Below are 21,696 nucleotides of genomic sequence, written 5' to 3' on the forward strand. Positions count from 1 at the left end.
GGATCCAGAAGAGGGACTCTGGTCCAGAGGATCTACAAGGCCTAACCAACATCTACTGGCCAAGACCAAGGCCATGTCAGTGGCACTGGATTCTGGGGCTGCTTGAGCAAGAGCAGCAGGGACATACGACTGTAGGGAGACTACTGATTTGGCAGCATTCTCCTGAGGCACAAGATTCAGACCTTGGCAAGACCCTCATCCCCCAGGAGATGGTTACCTTGCTACTAGGATGGTTCCTAGGTGCATGAAGAGAGAAACAGCTTATACTCAGTCAAGCTGAAATGCCAGAATTTCCTTAGCAGACTGAGGAAGAAAAAAGGATCAGGAATGTAGACATGCTAGAGGGTCTCCATATATATTATAATATATATTATGTGAGGCCCAGCAACCCACCAAAGGATTAGGTTCCACAGAAAGGCCTGGAGGACATGCTAGATACCAAGGCCGTCAGGAACACGCTGGTGGGAAGGGCTCCAGCATCTGTTCAGCCATGATTAAAGGACCACAAATGATGATAGGCGAGAACCCCAAATGGTAAGACTCCCAAATAACAGAGGCCAAGTGGGAAACCGCCGGCAGCAAGCCAGGTTGCTATTGGCTCATTGAGCAGGTGGGGGACAGTAGCAGCCACAGGGGCTTGACCTTCAGCGTTGTGAGCAGCTTACAGGATCCCTGGGCCAGCGGCACCAGCACCTGGGAACGTCTTAGAATTGCAACTTTTCAGGACTCCATCTAGACCTACTGAATCAGAAACTGGGATAAAATCGGAGCTTCGTCAAGCTGTGCAGGTGATCGTAATGCAAGCTAAAGTTTGAGCACCTCAGGATAGAACACAGGTTTAACAGGACTGACTTTGGAAAGCAGGGCTGTGCCAGGAAACCCAAGAAGTTGGAATGAATTACAGCAGGGGATACCTGGGCTAGGATGTCCTTTGCATTTTCGAACAAGTTCTGCTTTCTCTTTAGCCAACAGAAGCATAGGAGTTTACAAAAAGTCACAGAGCCTTCAAGTCCCTTTACCCCCACCCACACTGCCACTTGGGAAATGTATTTGGGTAACTGACAATTTTTAGTTCAGAGCAATGAGTAGCTCCACCCCTTGATCTATTAAACAAAGTAACGTAAGACCTGCTTCTACCCCAGAAGCTGGTTCTTTTCTTTGATCTGAGCAGATGAATAGAGGTAGGTCAAAAGCACCAATCCCATACTGTCACTTTGGGTTTTACCATCCTTAGGAAGGGGAGTGTGTAGAAAATGGAGAGGGAGCCTCAGGAGACCGTGGACAAGAAGGCAGAGCTATTCTTAAACACAGTTCGTGAACTGATAGCAACGTGGAAATGTATGAGACTGGAAATTCAAAGGGCCATTTAAAGTCTGAGGTATGAACTAATTATTGTCTGGATGATTCACCACCTAATTTCTCTCTCTAGCTATTTCAGAAGGTATAAAAGGACTTTTCCCCACTTGTATGTGCTTTTTGGTGAAAGCATAAACCTAAAGTCGAGGCTTTTCCCAGAACCTATGGGAAGAAGAAACTTGCAGGAAAATCCCTGATTGCAGGGGTTTGCAATTGTGTATTTAACCACCAAGACAAATCTTCCCCACATGTGTGCCCTTGCACATTTGTACTCTTGCACAAACCATCTACATGTGTAAAATATGTCTGCTCTTTTGTTTACCAGGTCATTTCCTACCTATGCAACACCTAGCTAAAAATCTATGTCCAGAAAGCCTTTTGGGTGGCTCAGAATACGTTCCCTTGTGCTACTTTATCGTTTTATTCCAATACATTTTTTGACATTCCGAGGAGTGAGATGTGGCTATGCTCCCAGAGTAATGAAGGTCGTTGGGGAGTCTAACAGTACAATGGGATGGGTAGATATTCTCCCTCCCACTAGCTGCCTATAGGAGTGGAAGAGATAACCAAGGACAGCCTTGAGGGTGGTGGTTACAGTTCCTGATCACCATATGTCATACCAGTTAGAGAAGGTTTGGGTCGGGGACCTGCTTGCAGCCGCCAATTATGCATATCCCTTCCCAACTCCAGTGATGGTGTGTCCATAGCTTCAGACTGGCTACGGTGAGATACTCCTACTGTGGGAACCAGAAAATGCTGTAACCAAGTTTTGTTTTGTTTTCCAAATCCAACAAGATTTATCAGTACCTTTATCACCTGTATTCTTTTTAACATTCTACATCTCCTTTGAAGAGGCTCATGCTTTCCTCTACATTCTTGAATATAAAGAATGTATTTATAATACCTATTTTAATGAGTCTGTCTACTAATTCTACCTTCTAGATTCGAATGTTTGGCTAACTATGGATCTAATCCAGCCCAAGTCCCGTTTTTATATGGCCCATGAGCCAAGAATGGTTTTACATTTTTAGAGGGTGATAGACAACAAACAAACATTATTAGCCATCAGGAAAATTCAAATAAAAACCACAATGAGATCACACTTCATATTTACTAGGATAACTATAAGCAAAAAGATAACAAGCATTAATGAGGTTGTAGAAAAACGGAGCCCGTACACACTTTTGATGGGAGTGTAAAAAATGCAGAAGCTTTGGAAAACAGTTCAGAATTTCCTCAAAAGGTAAGTAAGCCATAGAGCTGCCATAGAATCCAGCGATTCCACTCTTAGATATATATGCAAGAAAAATAAACACATATGTTCAAAGACTGGTACATGACAGTTCATAGCAGCATTGTTCATAATTCATAATTTCTTCCCCAAATTGTAAAGAACCCAAATGCCCATCAACCAATGAATGGATAAAATGTGGTATCTCCATACAATGGAACATCCCTGGAATATTATTCAGCAATAAAAAGAAGTGAATGATAAATGATACAAAGCATGGATGAACCTTAAAAGCAGGCCAAGTGAAAGAAGCCAGACACAACGGGCCACATAGTATATGATTCCATTTACATGAAATGTACAGAAGAGGCAAATCCACAGAGACAGAAAGCAGTCTGGTGGTTGCCAGAGGTAGGGGCAGGGGTGGGGTGGGAAGGTGGGTGGGAGTGGGTTTCTTTTGGGGAAGATGAAACTATTCTAAAATTGATTATGATGATGACTACCTAACCCTGGGAATATACTAAAAAAAAAAAAAAAAAAACAAAAACCCACTGAGGGGCACCGGGGAGGCAGTTGGCTAAGTGGCCAGCTCTTGATTTCAGCTCAGGTCATGATCAGGGTCCTTGGGTGGAGCCAGCTTCTGGCTCACTCATGTTGGTTTCAGGCTCCGTGCTTGAGGATGAAGTCTGCTTGAGGATTCTCTCTCCCTCTTTCTCTGCCCTTTCCACTACTGGTGCTCTCTCTCATATAAATTTTATAAATAATGCATGAATGAGTAAATAAATAAGTAGTGCTTAGTCGTTAAGCATCTGCCTTTGGTTCAGGTCATCATCCCAAGGTCCTGTGATTGAGCCCTGCTTTGGGCACCCTACTCATTGGGGACCCTGCTTCTCCCTCTCCTGCTCCCCCTGCTTATGCTCGTTCTCTCTCTGTCAAATAAATAAATAAAATCCTTTTAAAGATTAATAATTAAAATACTGAGTTTTATACTTTAAAAGGATGAATTTTAGGGTATCTGAATTAAAAAAAAATTTTTTTAAAGATTTTATTTATTTATTTGACAGAAATCACAAGCAGACGGAGAGGCAGGCAGAGAGAGAGAGAGGGAAGCAGACTCCCCGCCGAGCAGAGAGCCCGATGTGGGACTCGATCCCAGGACCCTGAGATCATGACCCGAGCCAAAGGCAGTGGCTCAACCCACTGAGCCACCTAGGCGCCCCCATAAAAAAATTTTTTTTAAGTGGTTCCCAGACTTTCACATTTCAAAGACCAGTGAGCATCCATTCCTAAAACAAAATTCAGGGATCTATGATAGATAACCAATTTATTTTGGGTAAGTAATAATCTTTTTTTTTTTTTTTTTTTTAGATTTTATTCATTTATTTGACAGAGAGAGAGAGGTCACAAGTAGGCAGAGAGGCAGGCAGAGAGAGAGGGGGAAGCAGGCTCCCTGCTGAGCAGAGAGCCCGATTGGGTAAATAATAATCTTAAAGTTACTGGGGTGCCTGTGTGGCTCAGTCAGTTAAGCCTCTGCCTTTGGCTCAGGTCATGATCCCACAATTCTGGGATCGAGCCCCCTGTTGGAATCCCTGCTCATCGGGGAGTCTGCTTCTCCCTCTGACTCTCCCCTCTTAGCCCTTCACCCTCTCATGCTCTCTCTCTCATTCTTTCCAATAAATAAATACAACTTAAAAAAATTTTAAAGTTATTATCTAATACAAGTATTATTTCATAAAAAAAGGATATTTTAATACCTAAGGATTAATAAGGAATGAAGAATTCTTTAAGTGGAATGAATTTAGCTTCACTGAAATATTTTCACAACCACTTATAATAACATGTAACTGATCATGTTTCAAAAATATTTCCAATATGCCTTAAGAAAGTACTTCTGTTGCTATTTTTATTATCTTTTTAAAAAATGGATCCCAGTATAGAAATTTACCATTTTAATTAAAGATGTTTTCAAATCCTGAATTTTACAGTCATGTAATTAGGTTATCACTTTTTGTATGTATTTTAAACATAACTGATTTATTGATAATAAGGTAAATGAAAAACTTCAGTTGATAAAAACTTTATTCAAAACATGTCAAGAACCATACGGTTCAAAAATAAAAGGTAATTTCTGGTAACTTAAAAATAAAGAATATCTATAACAACCACATTAACTCTACTATTTATAATACAGTCTCAAAATCAAAACTAATTTTTGTATTTCTATATTTTGCCACATTTGAGCTAAAATCGTCCTTTCCCCACTACCTTGTTACGCAACCCTTTTAGTTTTAACACTTAAATACAACTTGAGCATTTTCTAACAAGTAAGAATATATACTATTGGTTTCTTTCTTTACATAGTTCAAATTCCCAGAAACTAATTTTTACTAAAAATATTTTTAAAAGAAAAAAGGAGAAAAACAGGTTAGTAAAACATTTTTATTTGAAAACAATGGGTAGATTAGTATTCTGAACTGAGCTGTACAAGAATACATTTCTGCTTGAAGACTCTCCAGATTACTTGTTACATGTTTACGTAGTAGGGGACACATCTGCAAGATGCTTTCCAGCACTTACTAGCCAAGACTCACGACCCGCAGGTGCTGTGAGATAACAGAATTAACCTCAGTTTATGCAGGGAAACCGAGGCACATGATCAGATCTTCTCAGGGCCAGAGTGAAGTCTCACTAGACTAGCTTCTGACTTATGCACAGAGCCAAATGTTTGCATATGTACTATAATTCGCTGAATGGTGGGAGTAAACGTAGGTGGGATCTGCTGTGGGAGAATTAGTTTTGGCTCTGTAAATAAAAAGTTCAGAGAATGGATAAGGAGAGAGGACAGCTTCACTGTAAAAAGGGTTAATGGGAAGAAAGTTAAAACCAGAGGAAGCCTATTCAGACAGAGATCACTTTCCAGAATTAAAAATAGCAAAACAAGAATAGGAAAAGAATTATAGCTATAGTATTTCTCATTTCTAAGCCCAGGGGATTTTATAAGATAACTTTAAAAGTAGGACCTCACTTGAAGACAACCCCAAAGTATCTTATTTGTCCCTCCATAAAGTCATGTGAGGTACAGAGTACAAACTTACAGGTAAGACTGAAGACTACAGAAGTGAAGATGTTAAGACCACTTCAAGAGGGAACAGGCTGGAACAGACGTCATGTCTTTAAGCACTGGCTTAGGAGTAGAAACAGAAGATAGAGGATAAACAGGAACTTTTCTGCACGGACACGTGGAATAGTCCAGGGATCCAGTAGCCACAATAGCTACTTAACTTTTTTTTTTTTTTTTTTTTTTTTTTTACACAAAGGACTTGGAATTTCAAGTACACAGCGAAACCTAAGATGGCAAATGCTCTTCTGGGTATTGAATACGCAGTAAATTCTCATAAGACCGCGGGAAAAAGCAGAGGCATTACTGAGCCACAGTGTGGGGAAGTGCAAACCAACGCATTGAGGGCAAAATACTGCTGTCTGTAGCCAGAATATGAGGGACACCGAGTTTATCAACATGTCTTGAGAGAGGAATTTAAATTAGCCTGATCAGCGTGCTAGGGCGGGTTAAGGAAGAATACTGGTCGTTTCTGGAACCATTGTTAGAAGCCAAAACAGTGACATTCCATCACTTGACCCTGGGCTTCATAGATCTATTGTGAGTTATTATGGGACTTTAGGGATGTTTGAGGTATATTCCTAACTTCTGGAGGAGACTCACAAAACATCTCTTCATGGCCATTGGACATAGTTATAGTAGCATGGGTCAGAGTTCTAAGCCCGTGTAGGACATCTGATATTCTGGATTCCCAGGCAGTCTTTCGTTCTAGGTGTCACAGTTCAATCCCATGTCGTGATGATAAATACCACCAGTTCAGGCTATGATACCAAGGATCCTGCTGGGGAAAACCTCAAGGGGGCAACTGTTTGGTAAAGAATACAGAATATAGCTAGTTCTTTTTAGTGCAGGGAGGTAGGTAACTTGACACATAACACGGCCTTAGACCCCAAACATGGATTAGAAAATTCCTGCGAGTGGACCAGTGGAAGGGAGGTATTCCCAAACGATGACATGGAGAATCCTTTTCTTTATCCACGGCAGCTTCCCTTCTCCCTGGGATGTGGAAGGAACTCCCACATCATGCTCTCAGTTGATACTGGATGATAAAACGGTACGTAGTGTCACCTGAGGTTTCGGCATTCTTTCTCATTTTAGATTACTTGGTGCCACAGTCAAACTGAAACTTGAGAATAACTAACTTAGTAATGAAAATGCAGTAGAAATAACCCTAATGTTTTATGTATTTTGACCATCAAAGTAAATAGAACCTTTCTTTTCCTACTCCTAAACTTTTTTTTTGGAGAGATAATGTTAAAGCAAATATGATAAAATGCACCTGAAAGAGTGAAATGTTTGCAGATGTGAGGGTTCTTTTGTGCGTGTGAATGGAAAATTAAAAAAAAAAATTTTTAAGTGGACCCTACTCCCCTCTGTCTCTCACACATATCGTCCCTGCCTCTTTCCCCCCAAGAAAGGAAAGGTCCTCACTAAGGAGAAATGTTAGCAGGTGTGATATCCTGAGGAATCCTGAGCAAATTCTGTTACATTATATGTAATTGAAATTATTTTGGCAATCTTTAATTAGTCCTAGTAAACACCCTGGAAGCCATTAGTTAACATTCGAAGAATCCTGCTGGGGGGTGGGGGTGGGTGGTGGCGGATAACATCCTCAGAAGGCTGTTAGCATTTGAAAAAGTCTCTTTAGAGGCTTCTATCACCAGTGTTTTATCGGTAGCTTAACTCCAGAGACTTTGTGAATAAATGCTAATTTTCAATGGCCAAATTACTAGCATTAAAGGTACATGGACTGGCCCAATACTCCAGGCCTCCCATCAGTAGGATAGGAGACTCAAGTAAGCCCACTAGCCCCGGATCCCTTGATTACTAACCTATTCTGTGTCTAGCAGTTAAAACAGAACTGGGTCGCCTGACACTAAACATTCTGGAATACTACTGGATTTGCTTCTAATAAACCTTTTGCGTAAGATGCTGTTGAGTTCCCTAAAAGAACAGAACTGGGACATTTTCAAGCTTACAGGACAGGCTGACTTGTTACAGGATGCCTGCTTGCTTGTAAACATGAATGATGTAGAAATTGGTCTAAAAGCTGATTTCAGTGTAAAGAATCACCTGGTGAGGTTGGGGGATGAGCTGCAGCCCTCACCCACCTCTACCTACTGGAGGCTACCAGAACACCCCAATCCTTGCAAATGACCAAACTGGTCAAGTCCAGTTCACGACAATTTTCTTTAATGGAGAAAATGTAAATTCCTTTCTAAGTATCATAACAGTAATCCAGGCAGAGTCTATAGTCAAATAGGCTTGCAAATAGCAGTTTCTAGTTTATCAGAAGAATGGGAAGTCCCGGGTCCTCCTAGAAGATCAGCAAACAGTCCAAGGATGAAGAATCTTGTCAGCTAAGGACACGGCTGAGCCACTGGCAGGGACCCCGACATTTCTACCTCATAGTCCTCCTATTCTTCTTCTGGTTTTCTACCAAATCTAGCCAGTCTTCCATCTACCCTCCTCTCCCTGGGAGTTCAGTAAAGGTGGGACACAGCAAACAGCAATCAGTGCATCAAAGAACTAAGGCAGAGGTGTTCCGATGCTGGGGCCCAAATTATTCTAAACCAACTGGGATGCGGTGGCTTTAAGTACTGGATTGTTTTTGCAGCTCCAGTTAATCTAACAGATGTAAGACTCTCTGAGCATTTTGAGAAGTTCAAAAGCTAAGTAAAAATGAGCACGTGTGCTTCTTTTCATTTTAATAAACATTTCTTACGGGTTTTCTCCTGTGTATTTTCTTAGATCTCCGCTAAAAAACAATCAAGAAAATGTATTCCCTAACTCCTCTCCCCAGCAGCAGATTTTAAAGAAGTCACAGCTGGCCAGCGATTGGCACGGTCTGTGAGTGTGTAGCACAGGAATGGTCTGTGAGTGTGCAGCACAGGAATGGTCTGTGAGTGTGCAGCACAGGGGTGTGGGGCTTTCCATCCCCACAGGGGCTCCCGGAGAGGGGTCGACACAGGAGTGTGGTCCTTGTCCATGGGGGATTCAGGTAAGCGGCTTCTCCTGGAATCCCGTCTCTACCAAAAACTCACTAATGTAGCTGTTATTAGTAGTAGTCTGCAAACTAAAAGCAACCACTGGCTATGGCAACAGGCACCTGCAATTTTAGACCAAGCTTAAGAGGCTAAGCTCCAGATACGAAGCTTTCCATAAGACAAAATCGGTGTTATCGTAAAATAAAGTGCAAGTCCTACTGGCACTCGTCTATACTCAGACTGGGTCAAATTGAAGTTCTCGGGTTACCACTGGTTCTTCCCAGTGCTGGTGAAGGTTTTAGAAGTTTAGGTCCAACATTTAATCATAATAGAGTCAAAGGACTTTTCGATTGGAAGAGAACTTCTAATTTCCCATCATCATCTTGTTTAACCCTCACATTTTGGAGAGGCTGGGTAAAGTCTCTGCTTTATGGATAGTGGGCAACTGAGGCCCTGGTGAGGTCAGGTGACTTGCCCAAGTTTTCATGGCTAGAAAGGGGTTAGTTGGGAGTAGAATCTGTTCTTTTAATTCTTGGCATATGGTCTGTTCTCGATACCCCAGGGAATAAAAGGCTACAATGAAAAATGAAAGTGACTTTCAGATTACTATGAAAGAGAAATTAGGATAATATATATCCGCAAAAGATCGACAAAGAAATTGTGCTGTCCTTGTGAGTACATGAGGCCATGAAGGATTTACGAGGGAACTAGTTCATTTAGTTTATAGGGCATTTATTTCTTCACTATCTACCATGTGTGTATTACAGGGAGGTCTAGCACAGGTTAAGAATTTCATGTTCCAAGTCCAAAATGCATAGACTTCTTCAAACTTAGAAAATACGAGAAGGCCAAGGATGGGAGAACCCTCACAGAAGAGCGGCAAATAACTGCCATTGAAGAATTAATCTCAATTAATTTTCTGCCATTGAGAATTATCCCATGATGTTAGAGCAACCCTAGACAGTACAGAGGTGTGGTGTGCGAAGAGCCTGATGACACGGCGATGATGCACACTCCTGGAGCCTGGGCTGCCTACACCCCGCAGGACTCTGGGGCTGCAGGTCTGAGAGGGAGCACGTCCCCACCCAAAAAAAACGATCAGCTGCAACCGTTAAGTGGGTAAGCGCTCTGGGGATTTATTTCTGTTTCAGTGTGTTTTAGTAAACCAGTTATGGGAAGAGTAGCTAGTATCAGTTGCGGCTTATAACACTCATTGACCTTTAAGGGCCTAACTTCCAAATTTAAATAGCCATCATCAAGTCTAAATGTAGAGATTGACAGGCTAATTTCAGATGGCATTTTTTTGGTTGAGGGGACTGGCTGATCAAACCCTTTTAAAGCTCCTTTCCGTTCTACTCAGTATTCAGAGAGAACAAACGGGAGACACCGGGATAAAGAAGTATATAGCTATCTGACCCATGAACAACAGCTATAAAACCTACTGATTCATTCAAGAACTATTGAAGCTGACAGAGAAGCTAGGAGGTTGGTGGCTATAAGAGAGCTGTCTACACCCTGAAATTTCTTTCCTGTAATGACATCAAAATGTTAAAAATTTTATAGGGCTCTGAAGATAGGCCCCTAGGCTCCTAAAACCATCCAGCCCTTCTAAATTTAGCAAAATGAAGAAATCTTTACTCCCCTCCCCTACCCAAGGTCCAAGATGAATTTTTGTGATGCTAATCAGCAACCCCCTTCCCGGAAGGAGCCTAGAAACCATCCTTCATGTGTTAAGTCTTTTTAAAGCTTTCTAATGGTAGTGTCATGGCACCACATCTCTTCCTCTGCAACATCTAGGATTTACAAAAACTGCTTCTCTCTCAAGGAGAGCTGACCAGAGCCATCTCTCTCTTGTTGGGAAACAATTGTGGGGACTCCTCCACCTTCAGCTACACTGTTCACTGATGGGATCGCAGGTAATAAAGTCAAATACGTTCTTTCAGCGTCATCTTGCTAAAAAAGGGCAGCAAACTCTAACTGAGGTAGCACAGTGACAACAGCGAGGAGGGTCCTTGGGGTTTACCCTTTAATTCCACGTGACCAGATAGCCTTGTCAATTGCTAAAGCACTGAGTTAGAGTTTAAGCATCTTTTCGCCCAGAACCGTCGGTCCCCCAGGCAACAGGGGCAGACTGTGGGACTACTGTAGAATAACCTGGATAACTTGTCTGAACGAGCGTGGCACCTAGAAAAAGGAGACAAACACACAAGCAGGAACCAGAGCAGGCACATGAATCGCAAGGTATCTTTGGTATCTCATTTGAAGTCTATATTCATATTCTCCTGTTCCCCTCTACACCCGAAACTTCGGCTGGAAGCGTGAACTCTTTTATTAGTACTTATGTCATTCTTTCCTACTATACAGCAAGTCTGTAGTGTTTTTCGTATCTGTGACATACCTCTCATCCTCCCGAACACGCAGGAAAACAACGCTTCCCTTAAGATGCGAGGGGAGTGATCGACATTTGGGAGGGTACCTGGGCCCCCTCCTCTGCTCACACCACGAAAATCACTACCTTCAATCTCAGGGAGGCTACCTTGGCAAAGAGGGTGAGAAAACTCAAGATGGCTGTTTGCAGGCACCAGAGTGCTGCACTGCTAAGTCAGTCACTACACAATTCGCTTTTTAGCATCCCTTCGCTCCTGTTCTTGACCAGGTAAGAGCGGGTGGGAGGATCAAGGGCAACATGGGGGTCGAGCATATAGGCCATACTGGAGTGGCACTTTAAAAAAATTTTTTTTTCACATTTTCTACCTGGCTTTTAAGAGCAGGAGTTATTTCACGGTGATTTTCCAGCAGGCTTTTCTGAGGTAGATAAAACTTGGATGAGAAGCAGTCTGAAGAAGCGTGAGTGCAGTGGAAGCCTTTGTGGATAGGATTAGTTTGACAGGAATTTCAGAAGGCAAAGGTAAGCTTGTCATATACAATCCTACAGAAAAGAGGGACAGGGCTCAAGTCTGTCCACCAGGTAGACAAGGCTTTTAGAATGGAATAGGTGGGAAACAGGCTAATCTGGCTAGGAAAGAACAGAAGTGTGGGAACAACAGAGCAGAACCTTGGTGAGCAAGCAGCTAATCCAGGCTAGGCAGTGAACAGCACAAAACATGTATCCCTCAGGACCTTAGCGATCCAGAAAGAACACAGATTGCAGTTATCACAAGACTTTCAAAAGCAACCAACAGGCTTGAGGGTTTCAACTGCTTTTTTGTTGTTGTTTTTGTTTTTGGATAAAAAGCAAATTTTGCCTCTTTCCTCAGGCCTCCTGTTTGCACAGGTACTGTAATTGCATTAAGCATGTTAGGGAAAGCCAAGTCCCAGAGAAATAATTAGGGAGATGGATTCTGAACTCTTTTTTCTGCTCATTTGAGTTACAGATGAACAGGCTGGCCTTCCTAAAACTCAGCCAGGCTAACAGTCCCAGCTGGGGCCTTTCTTTCTGGAGAATCACTGCTGCCATCACGGGCAGATGTTCTACGTTTAACGAACATGCCGTCGGCCAAATATTAGTGGTTAAACACTATCATCACAGAAACAAGTTCACAAACACAGCTGGTGGCTAAGAAACTCTTAAGGAAGGAAAGAAATTGGCTATTGGCTCCAAGCCATTCATCACGACTTCTGATACAGGTAAACTGGGATTGTTTTATACGAGAGAGAATAAAATGATAACCATTGACCTCAGTTTCTCTCCCCAATTTAAGATAAAATGTTTGTCAGGACATCCACTGGAAAGAGAGGGAAATCACACGTAATGTTCTCGCGGGTTGATGTAGGCTCTCTCGGGCTCGTTGCTTTGACGATGTTTGCCAGGACTCCGGTCTTGGTAGCATATCTGACTGTAAAGGGGGTACATCTGCTGAATCCCATCTTCCCCCACGGGGCTCTCATCTTCATAGTCCAATCTCCTCCTATTTAGTCCATTCTAAAAATTCAAATATTACTTACATTAGCAGAGCAGCTTGTTTGCATTTTCCTAGCACTTTGGTAAAAACAGGCAAAAAACTGGATTCATTATCTTCTGTGTCTCTGATTCATTATCCCACAAGCTACTGAAAGGCAAGGTAAGGTACAACAACTTATCATTTTCCAGTCCTGAGTTACTTACAATACCTGAATAAGAGTCACAGCAGCTCCTCAATAGAAAGTTATGACTAAAGGGAATATAGTCAATTTCAGGTTTCAAAATTTGGAACCAGTATCAACTAAACTAGGGAAGAACAAGGCTGTGAACTTCCAGAGTTCCTTGGCAGGCCTCAAGCTGGGGATGGGTGGCTGAAATACACAGGGAATTACATCCAACAGCCAAAACAAAACCAAAAATACCTCAGGATTCAGTGCTGGGGAATTAGGGAAAAGACAGTGAAATGAACTGGTATTTGACCATACGCCCAACATAACTGAGACTCACAAATGCTGTCATAGCTATCACCATCAAATGAACCCCCAAGATGCTGCTCTGTGGCATCTCTGGTACTAACCTTCTGCCTGGTTACTGGTTTCATAAAACTTGATTACTTCTAAGATGGGCAAGCAAGCTCAAGGAATTTACAAAATCATACTATGGATGTTCAGATAGCAGAGAGGTGAAAAAAAAAAGCAATTTTCATGGAAATCAAATGATATTTTAATAAGTATAATAATAAGTCCACTTGGGCAGACCCCCACAGAAGGACCTCGTTACTTACAGAGTGCTGGAGACCGCCAACCTCCCTTTCTTTGAACTGAGTCTGCAAAGGCAGGTGTTCGGTCTGGAGGAAGAAGACAGAACAAGACAAGCATTTTAAAGAACCAAGCACGCAGTGGTACACATCAACCAAGACCATCCATGAAGATGCCTAAAGCCTGTCATGTCTTGCCAAATGTATGTCAACTAAGCAAATGTTCCATTTGAGGAGGGGATAAGTAAATACATTTCTTGAGTTTGTCTCTCTCTCTCCCTACTCCAGATCTCCCCCCTACTCTAGACTTCTGGAAGGAAGAAAACATACCAAACATCGCCTGCAGAAACTCGAAACTCTCATGCAAATTTATACACATCTTACTTGAGGGAGGACTTTGCATAAAAGGTCTCTTACCTCTTCTGCAGAAGAATCAGATACTTTTTTTTTTTTTTAAGATTTTATTTATTTATTTGACAGAGATAGACACAGCGAGAGAGGGAACACAAGCAGGGGCAGAGAGAGAGGGAGAAGCAGGCTTCCCACCAAGCAGGAAAGGAGCCCGATGCAGAGCTTGATCCCAGGATCCAGGGATCATTACCTGAGCCCAAGACAGATGCTTAACGACTGGGCCACTCAGGCACTCCAAGAATCGGATTCTGTGAATCAGCTAAAAGTGACTTTGGGGTGATAATGAAAAGTTATTTTTTGTCCTTATCTATAGATACATACATAAGGTCAACCTTCTCTTCCTGAGAGCTACTCTCTGCCTCCCATCCCCTGCAGACCATAAAGGGGATTCCTCATTTTCAAACTTCACCCTAGGAAAAATCCCTCTCGGCTTCCCCTTGGCTTAAAAACGCATCCTTACCCTTCAGCCCCCAGGTCAAATATTAGCTCTTCCAAGAAGCCTTGCAGAAAGCATATATTATCGCAATTATTTGTTTATATTTGCTTGTCTCCTTCACCAGGATTGAGGGTGCTAGTTGGAGTATTTTACAAACATCATCTCATTCATAATCTCCCTAAAAATTCTACAAAACGGATGTTTTTATTTTACGGATGACTAAATTTGAGGCTCAGAGTGATTCAGTAAAGTGTCTCCGGTCACACAACTGGGGAGTGATGGATTGTGATTCACACATGGCTCTGTCTGAATCCTAATTCTATATTCCCATATTCCCTGCCTCTAGCTCAGTGTCTGGAAAATAGATGTTTAGTAAAACAGAAGAAGGCTGGAAAATCCCAGCATGCAGGCATATCTATCAACATGTCCTCCTTTTCAATGCCTTTCCCCCCATGCTGTCCTTCCAGCCTGGAAGGTCTGCCCCTTAGTCTCTGGCAGTTGAAATACGCCATCCATCTCAGCTTGGCTGCAGTTATTTTTTTTTTTTCCCCTCCTACAAGGCCCATCAAAATTAATTTCTTTACTCCTAGTTTTCTTAATTTTCTTGTTTAGATCTCTATCAAAGCACACACTATTGATCTATCTGACAACATCTGTTCCTTTTGACCCTAGTGAAGAGTGAGAGCCTTTCCTGGCCATTGTCCTCCAGCTCCACACCCTAGCCTGAGCAGGAAGTCAAGAGTTAACTAATGAATTTAGTTAACTAAATGATTAAGTCTTGATATCGCATGTTAAGGTTATCCAAATTATAAAGTATGTCAGACAAATTCATTCCTTTTATCACATTCTGCATGAGTCTAGGGTGCTTTCCACATGACCACGTGAGATGGAGAGTACATACTGGTGAAAGCCCATGGCAGGGCCAACTTCATGGAGTGTGACCAGTCACACAGGGCCTTGTGTTTGGGTCTCACTTTAATGCTCAGTGGTTGTTGCCATCTCAGATTCTGTGTTTTGTAAGTGCTCTAATGAAACAGTGGAGCATCACTCAAAGGTGTCCTCTTCTGCTGCTTGTGTTTGACTTGGTTCTTGGTCCTCACCCTTACCCTGGTGTCCCAGATCCCCCTTGCTTTCCCCTCTCTGTCCCTGTCCAGGGACTGTGCTGTCCTCACCCTGGCAGGGGCCTGAGTGCAGGTACAGGGAAGGCTGGTGTCAGGACTGCACACCCCCCACATCATGGTATTTCTGGCAGGTGACTAGAGGACACATCTCAGTGAGGACAAGTGTCTCACCCTCATCTAGGAACCTGACATCACCGTCTTGACATTGGCTGGAAAACAGGGAAAAAATAGGAAAATAGGGAAAAAAAAAATACTTTAAATTTTTTTGCTGTTTTATACGATCCTGGTTGCTGTTCTTCTCTTCTATCAATATAGGTAATTGAAAAATTATTCTACATCAGTGCTGTTATATAATTTGACAAGAGACAGGCAGTTAGAAGCTTCTGTGTATAAAGGGCAAGTTCCTTTCTTCCCACTGGTGGCAGAGTGTAGAAAGCAAGGGTGCAGTCAATACTGAAAAGAGACCATGTTCTAGAAATACAATGATTACAGCCTTAAGAGTTCAAGAAAATATTGGGTTGGAATATGTGCTGCTCTATGTTTATGCTACAAAATTCCAAATGGCATATTTAATATGACTAGAAAATAAATTATCATCCAGATTTTCCTGAACACTCAGGGTCACACTTATTTGGTCATTGTCGGTGAAACACAGCGACAAGCCATATAGCTTTGGAAGCCAGTGTTCACCATGGGTGGGATGAACCATGTAGCATCCTGAGTAACAATATAGCCAGTAATATATTAATAGCATTAGAGCATTATAGAGGCAAGAAAATCTATTTCATTTCAATAAAAAGAGACTGCAATGTGTAATAACAGCATTGTAATAATAGCATTGCTACCTTTTTCTTAAGAGTAGAAGATGCATAATTAGCCAGAAAGGTACATGTGAAAATAAAGGACAAGAAGAGAGAGTTTCTAGAACCGGGCAGACAGAAATGGTGCGTGGACACTCTGAATATATTGCACTTGCACTGAATGGACGACAAGCATGTGTGTAAGGTCCTCTTCTCTAACCAATATTGTAAACTGTCACTAACAAACCACCATTCCTCATGGGCGCCCATGAATTTTGTAATATAATATTGAACCGAAATCTATGGAAAGAAGTACGACACATCCTGGAGACAACCCTGCTTTAAGGATCAGGGGTTATGGAAAAGTATGCTGCCCTTACCTTGGCATTGTGCAGCCCTCCGATGTCTGACAAGAGACATAAGGAATTTCATTAATCTAATGGTGGGTGGGAATACGTGTTCTATAGTCTCTGCACTCCCTAAACTACTTGAAATGTTGAATATCTGACTTTAGAAAAAAGTTAATCACCAGTATATTGAAAAGTGTCTTGTGTAATACCTTACTTATGCTTGGTGCTTAGTATATGTGTACTAAATTAACTTACAATATTTTAACTAATGGATACACGGCATATATTATTCTATTAGTCTTACATTTTTTCGCCCAGAAAGCATTGAGCTACTCTGAATCCCTAATACATATTTTGATTTCCTCACTGGTGTGTACTATCTTTTAACAACTTTTGAGCTACTGAGCTACAACCCATAAGCACTTTCCTCATTTCTTAAGTCATGTAGACTTTCTGGCTCTAATGCTTCTTCCTTATAATGACAAGTGATACATTGTTTATTTCTGCTTCAGTCATGATGGAGAACTAATACCACACTAGCCCTCGTGTCACAAAAGACACACCATAAAACTGGACATAATATAAGAAAGAACAATTTTCAGACACTGGATAACTGTGCTGCATGCAACTGGGATCTGAGAGGTTGAAACACACATGGTGATCCTATAATAACCCCGGCGACTATCTGACTTTTCTGCTGATCAGGGAAGAGAAAAACCCAAGAAGAGCACAGAGCCTTGCTCAGCTGCAGGGACAGACTTCAGCACTCAGGCAAGCTGAGCTGATGTAATCTGTGGGACAGGGTATGGAAGAGAAGGTGAATCCCCATTGGATATGCGAGACATTCAGTAGAGGCCCTAAAGTCATGCTTTAAGACTAAGGCTAAAATAGCTCCAGAGTACAGAGTATTCTAGAACAACCCTAACAAAGCTTAAAAACAAGCTTCCAGAAGAACAAGTTGATCTTAAAGTAATTTAACCGACGGCCAAAAAACAACTCGATCCTTATTAAGGAATGACAGCAAAATTCAAATAATTGACAAGGTAACATTCACAAAATGTCCAGCATTCAATTGAAATCTACTGAACATGGGGGGGAAAAAGCAGGGAAAAAAATAAGTCGATAGAAACAAACCCAAAAGTGACAAATAGGGAATTAGTAGACAAGAACTTTAAAACACTTATTATGAATAAGGATAAGAATATAAAAAATACGACCACAATAGGAGAACCAAAAATATGAAAGAACTGAATATAACTTCTAGGACTAAAAAAATACAATATCTGAATTGGAAAAGCCACTGCAGGGCCTTAACAGAGACCATAAAAGAAAAGCTCAAGGCACTTGAAGACAGAAACTATCCATACAAAGAACAGATAGGAAAAAAGCTTAAAAAAAAAATTAAACATAACTTTAGTGATCTGTGGAATAACATCAAGAGACCTATCATTTGGTATAACTGGAATCCAGAAGGAAGGAAAGACAGAAGAAAATATTTGAAGAATTGCTAAAATTTTCCAAATTAGATGAAAAAACACATCAATAGCTCTAAGAAGCTCAATGAATTCCACTAAGGGTACATATAAAAAAATGACTCTGATACATATCACATTTGAATTGCTGAAAATAATAATAAAGAAAATCCATGATGTGGCCTGAGGAAAAAGTAAGATACAGTAGATACAGAGAAATAAAGATAAAAATTACACTGGCCATTCACCAGAAAAAAAATGAACTCAAGCCCAACCATGACAATAAATATATTTAATAAAAATAGACTAACCAGGGAAACTAGGTGGCTCAGTCGATTGTCTGCCTTCACCTCAGGTCATGATCCCAGGGTCCTGGGATTGAGTCCTGTGTCTGGCTCCCCAGTCAGTGGGGATCTTGCTTCTCCCTCTCCCTCTGCCTGTTGCTCCCCCTGTTTGCTCTCTTTCCTTCTCTCTCTGTCAAATAAATAAACTATTAAAAAAAAAAAAAAAGAAAAAGAAAGAATAGACTAAACACTGCAGTTAAAGTCAGGGATTTGGGGGCACCTGGGTGGCTCAGTTGTTAAGTGTCTGCCTTCAGCTCAGGTCATGATTCCAAAGTCCTGGGATCAAGCCCCGAATCAGGGTCCTTGTTTAGCAGGAAGCCTGCCTCCCTCTCTCCCACTCCTCCTGCTTGTGTTCCCCCTCTTGCTGTGTCTCTCTCTGTCAAATAAATAAATAAAATCTTTTTAAAAAATAAATTAAGTCAGGGATTTTCAGACTGGGTAAAGAAGCAACTCAATTAGATGTTAGCTGTGTGAAATGCATTTTAAATATTAAGATTATAGATAGATTACAAATAAGAAATGGAAAAACACATACCAGGAAAGCATGATTCACTAAAAAAAAAATTTTAAACTGGCGTGGGTATAATATCGAAGTGACTACAGGACAAGGAAAGTTACCAGAGATAAGAATCTTTCAGGGGTGCCTGGGTGGCTCAGTCAATAAAGCATCTGCCTTCAGCTCAGGTCATGATCTTGGGGTCCTGGGATCGAGACTTGTGTCATGCTCCCTGCTCAGTGGGGAGCCTGCTTTTCCCTCTCTTTCTTTCTATTTCTGATTTTGAAATCATAACAGAGTTTAGTGAGTAGTCGATAACAAAAACATACCTGGAATACTCAAAAGTGTTTAGAAACTGAACAACATACTTTTAAATAACTCAATGGCCAAAGGAGAAATAATAAGGGAAACTAGAAAGTATTTTGAATTAATTATAATATACCAAACTTTTGAGATTTTGAAAAAGAGTACTGGTTAAAGAAAAGTTTATAGCTTTAAATGCTCATATTAGAAAAGAAGAAAGTCTCAAATTAATGACCTAAGCTGAAAAAAGAAGGGCAAATTACAACCAATGGAAGTTGAAAGAAAGAAATAAAAAAGAGTGAAAAATCAATAAATAAACAAGGGGTAAACATTTTATAAAATTAATGAAACCTGGAAATCTGGTTCTTAAGATTAATTAAATTGGAAAACCTCTAGTAAGAAAAAAGAGAAAACACAAACCAGTATGAAAATTAAAAAGGTGATACTACAACTGATCTCATATAAATTAAAAGAATAAGAAAGATGTACTATGAACCATTTGATAACAATCTCAAAAACCTAGATGAAATGGACAAATGTCTTGAAAGACACAATTACAATCCTTTCCACAGAGAAACTCCAGGCCCGGATGGAATCACTAGTGAATTCTCTCAAACAATTAAAGGCATCTTAAATTCTTTCTGCAAATGGTGTGAGGGGGTCTCTTTGTAACTCCTTTTATGAAATTAGCATCACCCTGGTACCAAAACAAAAAATATTAGAAAAAAAGAAAACTAAAGATTTTTATTCATAAATCTCGAAACCCAAAACAAAAATAGCCTTCAATAGTTGAAACAATAAATAAATCATAGCATGTTCATAAAATGGGATACTACACAGCCACGAACAGAAATTTATTCATGCAACAACACGGAACTCAATAACATTATGTTGAGCAAAAGAAATTAGACACAAAAGAGCATGCTGTGATTCTCTTTATGGGAAGTTCTTTTTTTAAAAGAACTAACATACTGTGATAGAAATCACATTAATGGTTGCCTGAGGCAGGAGGGTGTTGGAGGAGGGAATGGTGGTAGAGGGTATGTATGACACATTTTTCTAGTCATGGAAATGTTCTTCACTGGGGTAGTATTCACATGAATGTAGAGCTTTGGCAAAGCTTATAGCATAGCATTATGTAAGTTATATCTCAATAGAGTTGAATATTAAAAAAACTATACCTTCCATTTTATCATAGTTATTCAATATTGTAGGAACATGCGTGGGGAGGCAAAGTAGAATGGGAAGTCATTGACACAGTCTGGAATCTGTGATACAGGTACCTAGTAAATTTTTAATAAATACTTCACCAGATTGTCCTTGATGAAGGAGTTTCATGGTAGTATCAACTGCTTGCTTTGTTCTAGTGACTGAGTCCCATTCTGTAGAGATGATTTCCCAGCACTAACAGAGGAACACATGAAGAAATGGCTACCAAACATAATACACAAAAAATGGACTCCTTAAGGCATCTAGGATATTACATTCCTAGCTATTAAGTACCTCTCTGAAGGAATTTATAAAATATTACTAAAAGATGAACCAAAAGTCAGTTTTCCCTTTTACTTCATTTTTAATAACTGTGAGAGTGTTGACATGTGTGAGCAACAACTATAAAGTGTGTTCTAATCAAGAGAAATTTATAACATTAATTAGGTACTTGTTTAATGAGATACATAATTGTTACTGTTCTCCATGATAATTAACCATAAAAGCAAGCTATTCACATAAATGTCTCTTATTATTATAGTAGACCGTTGGCCTTCATAGATTTAACATTGCTGGTTCCAACCATTCATGAGTGAATTTAGAAAGGTTATGACAGGTTGTAAGGTTGTAATTTGTAATTTTGTTGAGACACAAATTTGAATCAAGACGGGGGAGGCTTCTGTGATGGGATAATCATTTAGCTAGTTAATGAGCTTAGCAACTGCTTCAATATCCACTTTTCAATGTGTCTTTGTTATTCTCAACTCTTATAGATGAGTTTTATAGAAGATGGGGTATTTAAGAATATAGGGTTTCTCAAAATCTTGTGAAGTATATCCTCTAGGAATGTCAATGAGGAGTGCTATATTATTAATCAAGCTTTTCCTTTGAAATTTAGAAATGGTTCCTTATTTTTTTAGTTAATTCTTATTTCTGCAGTATCTACCATCAATCATGATTAATGCAGATTGCCACGACACATTCTATAGGTTGAATATATAAATTCGGTCTGGATCTTATTTTCTAAGACATGGGATTTATTTACTTACAACTCCTCTTTCCCAGTGTCTGAGAAGTAAGGTTCATTCCTATGTTCTGTCTGCACACCCCATCCTATAATTCCTTTACTGTTAACCCTCTAAGAGACAGGGAGGTTTTTCCTAAACCTCATGTGGTGCTATCACACAGCAGATGCTCAGTTAACACTGGCTATGTCTGAGCCATGCCATGCACAGGATCTGCCTGGACTCCATCTCTTCACTAGTGGTCCCCACAGAGGTCTTGGGTGCTAGCCCATGTTGGGAAACCTGGTTCAATTGAACTGGAAACCTCGGGGTCTGACTTCCTAACTTCAAGGAACACGGCAGAGTTTCATCTGAGTTGGGTCAGGAGAAGGCGGTGAGC

At 40.6% G+C, this 21,696-nt stretch overlaps 1 protein-coding gene across 1 annotated transcript in view; it reads right to left on the reverse strand.

Annotated features, from left to right (window-relative positions):
- Positions 1-4,648: 4,648 nt before the first annotated feature.
- NECTIN3 (nectin cell adhesion molecule 3) overlaps positions 4,649-21,696 on the reverse strand; it is a 133,936-nt gene continuing 116,888 nt past the window's right edge. Inside the window, exons 8-9 of the mRNA XM_059164199.1 lie at positions 13,378-13,440; positions 4,649-12,614 (exon numbers count right to left, since the gene is read on the reverse strand). Of these exons, the coding sequence (XP_059020182.1) occupies positions 12,435-12,614; positions 13,378-13,440 (243 nt within the window). The 3' untranslated portion in view covers positions 4,649-12,434. The remainder of the gene's footprint in view (positions 12,615-13,377; positions 13,441-21,696) is intronic.

This window comes from Mustela lutreola, chromosome 2 (assembly GCF_030435805.1).
Source record: "Mustela lutreola isolate mMusLut2 chromosome 2, mMusLut2.pri, whole genome shotgun sequence".
NCBI lineage: Eukaryota > Metazoa > Chordata > Mammalia > Carnivora > Mustelidae > Mustela > Mustela lutreola.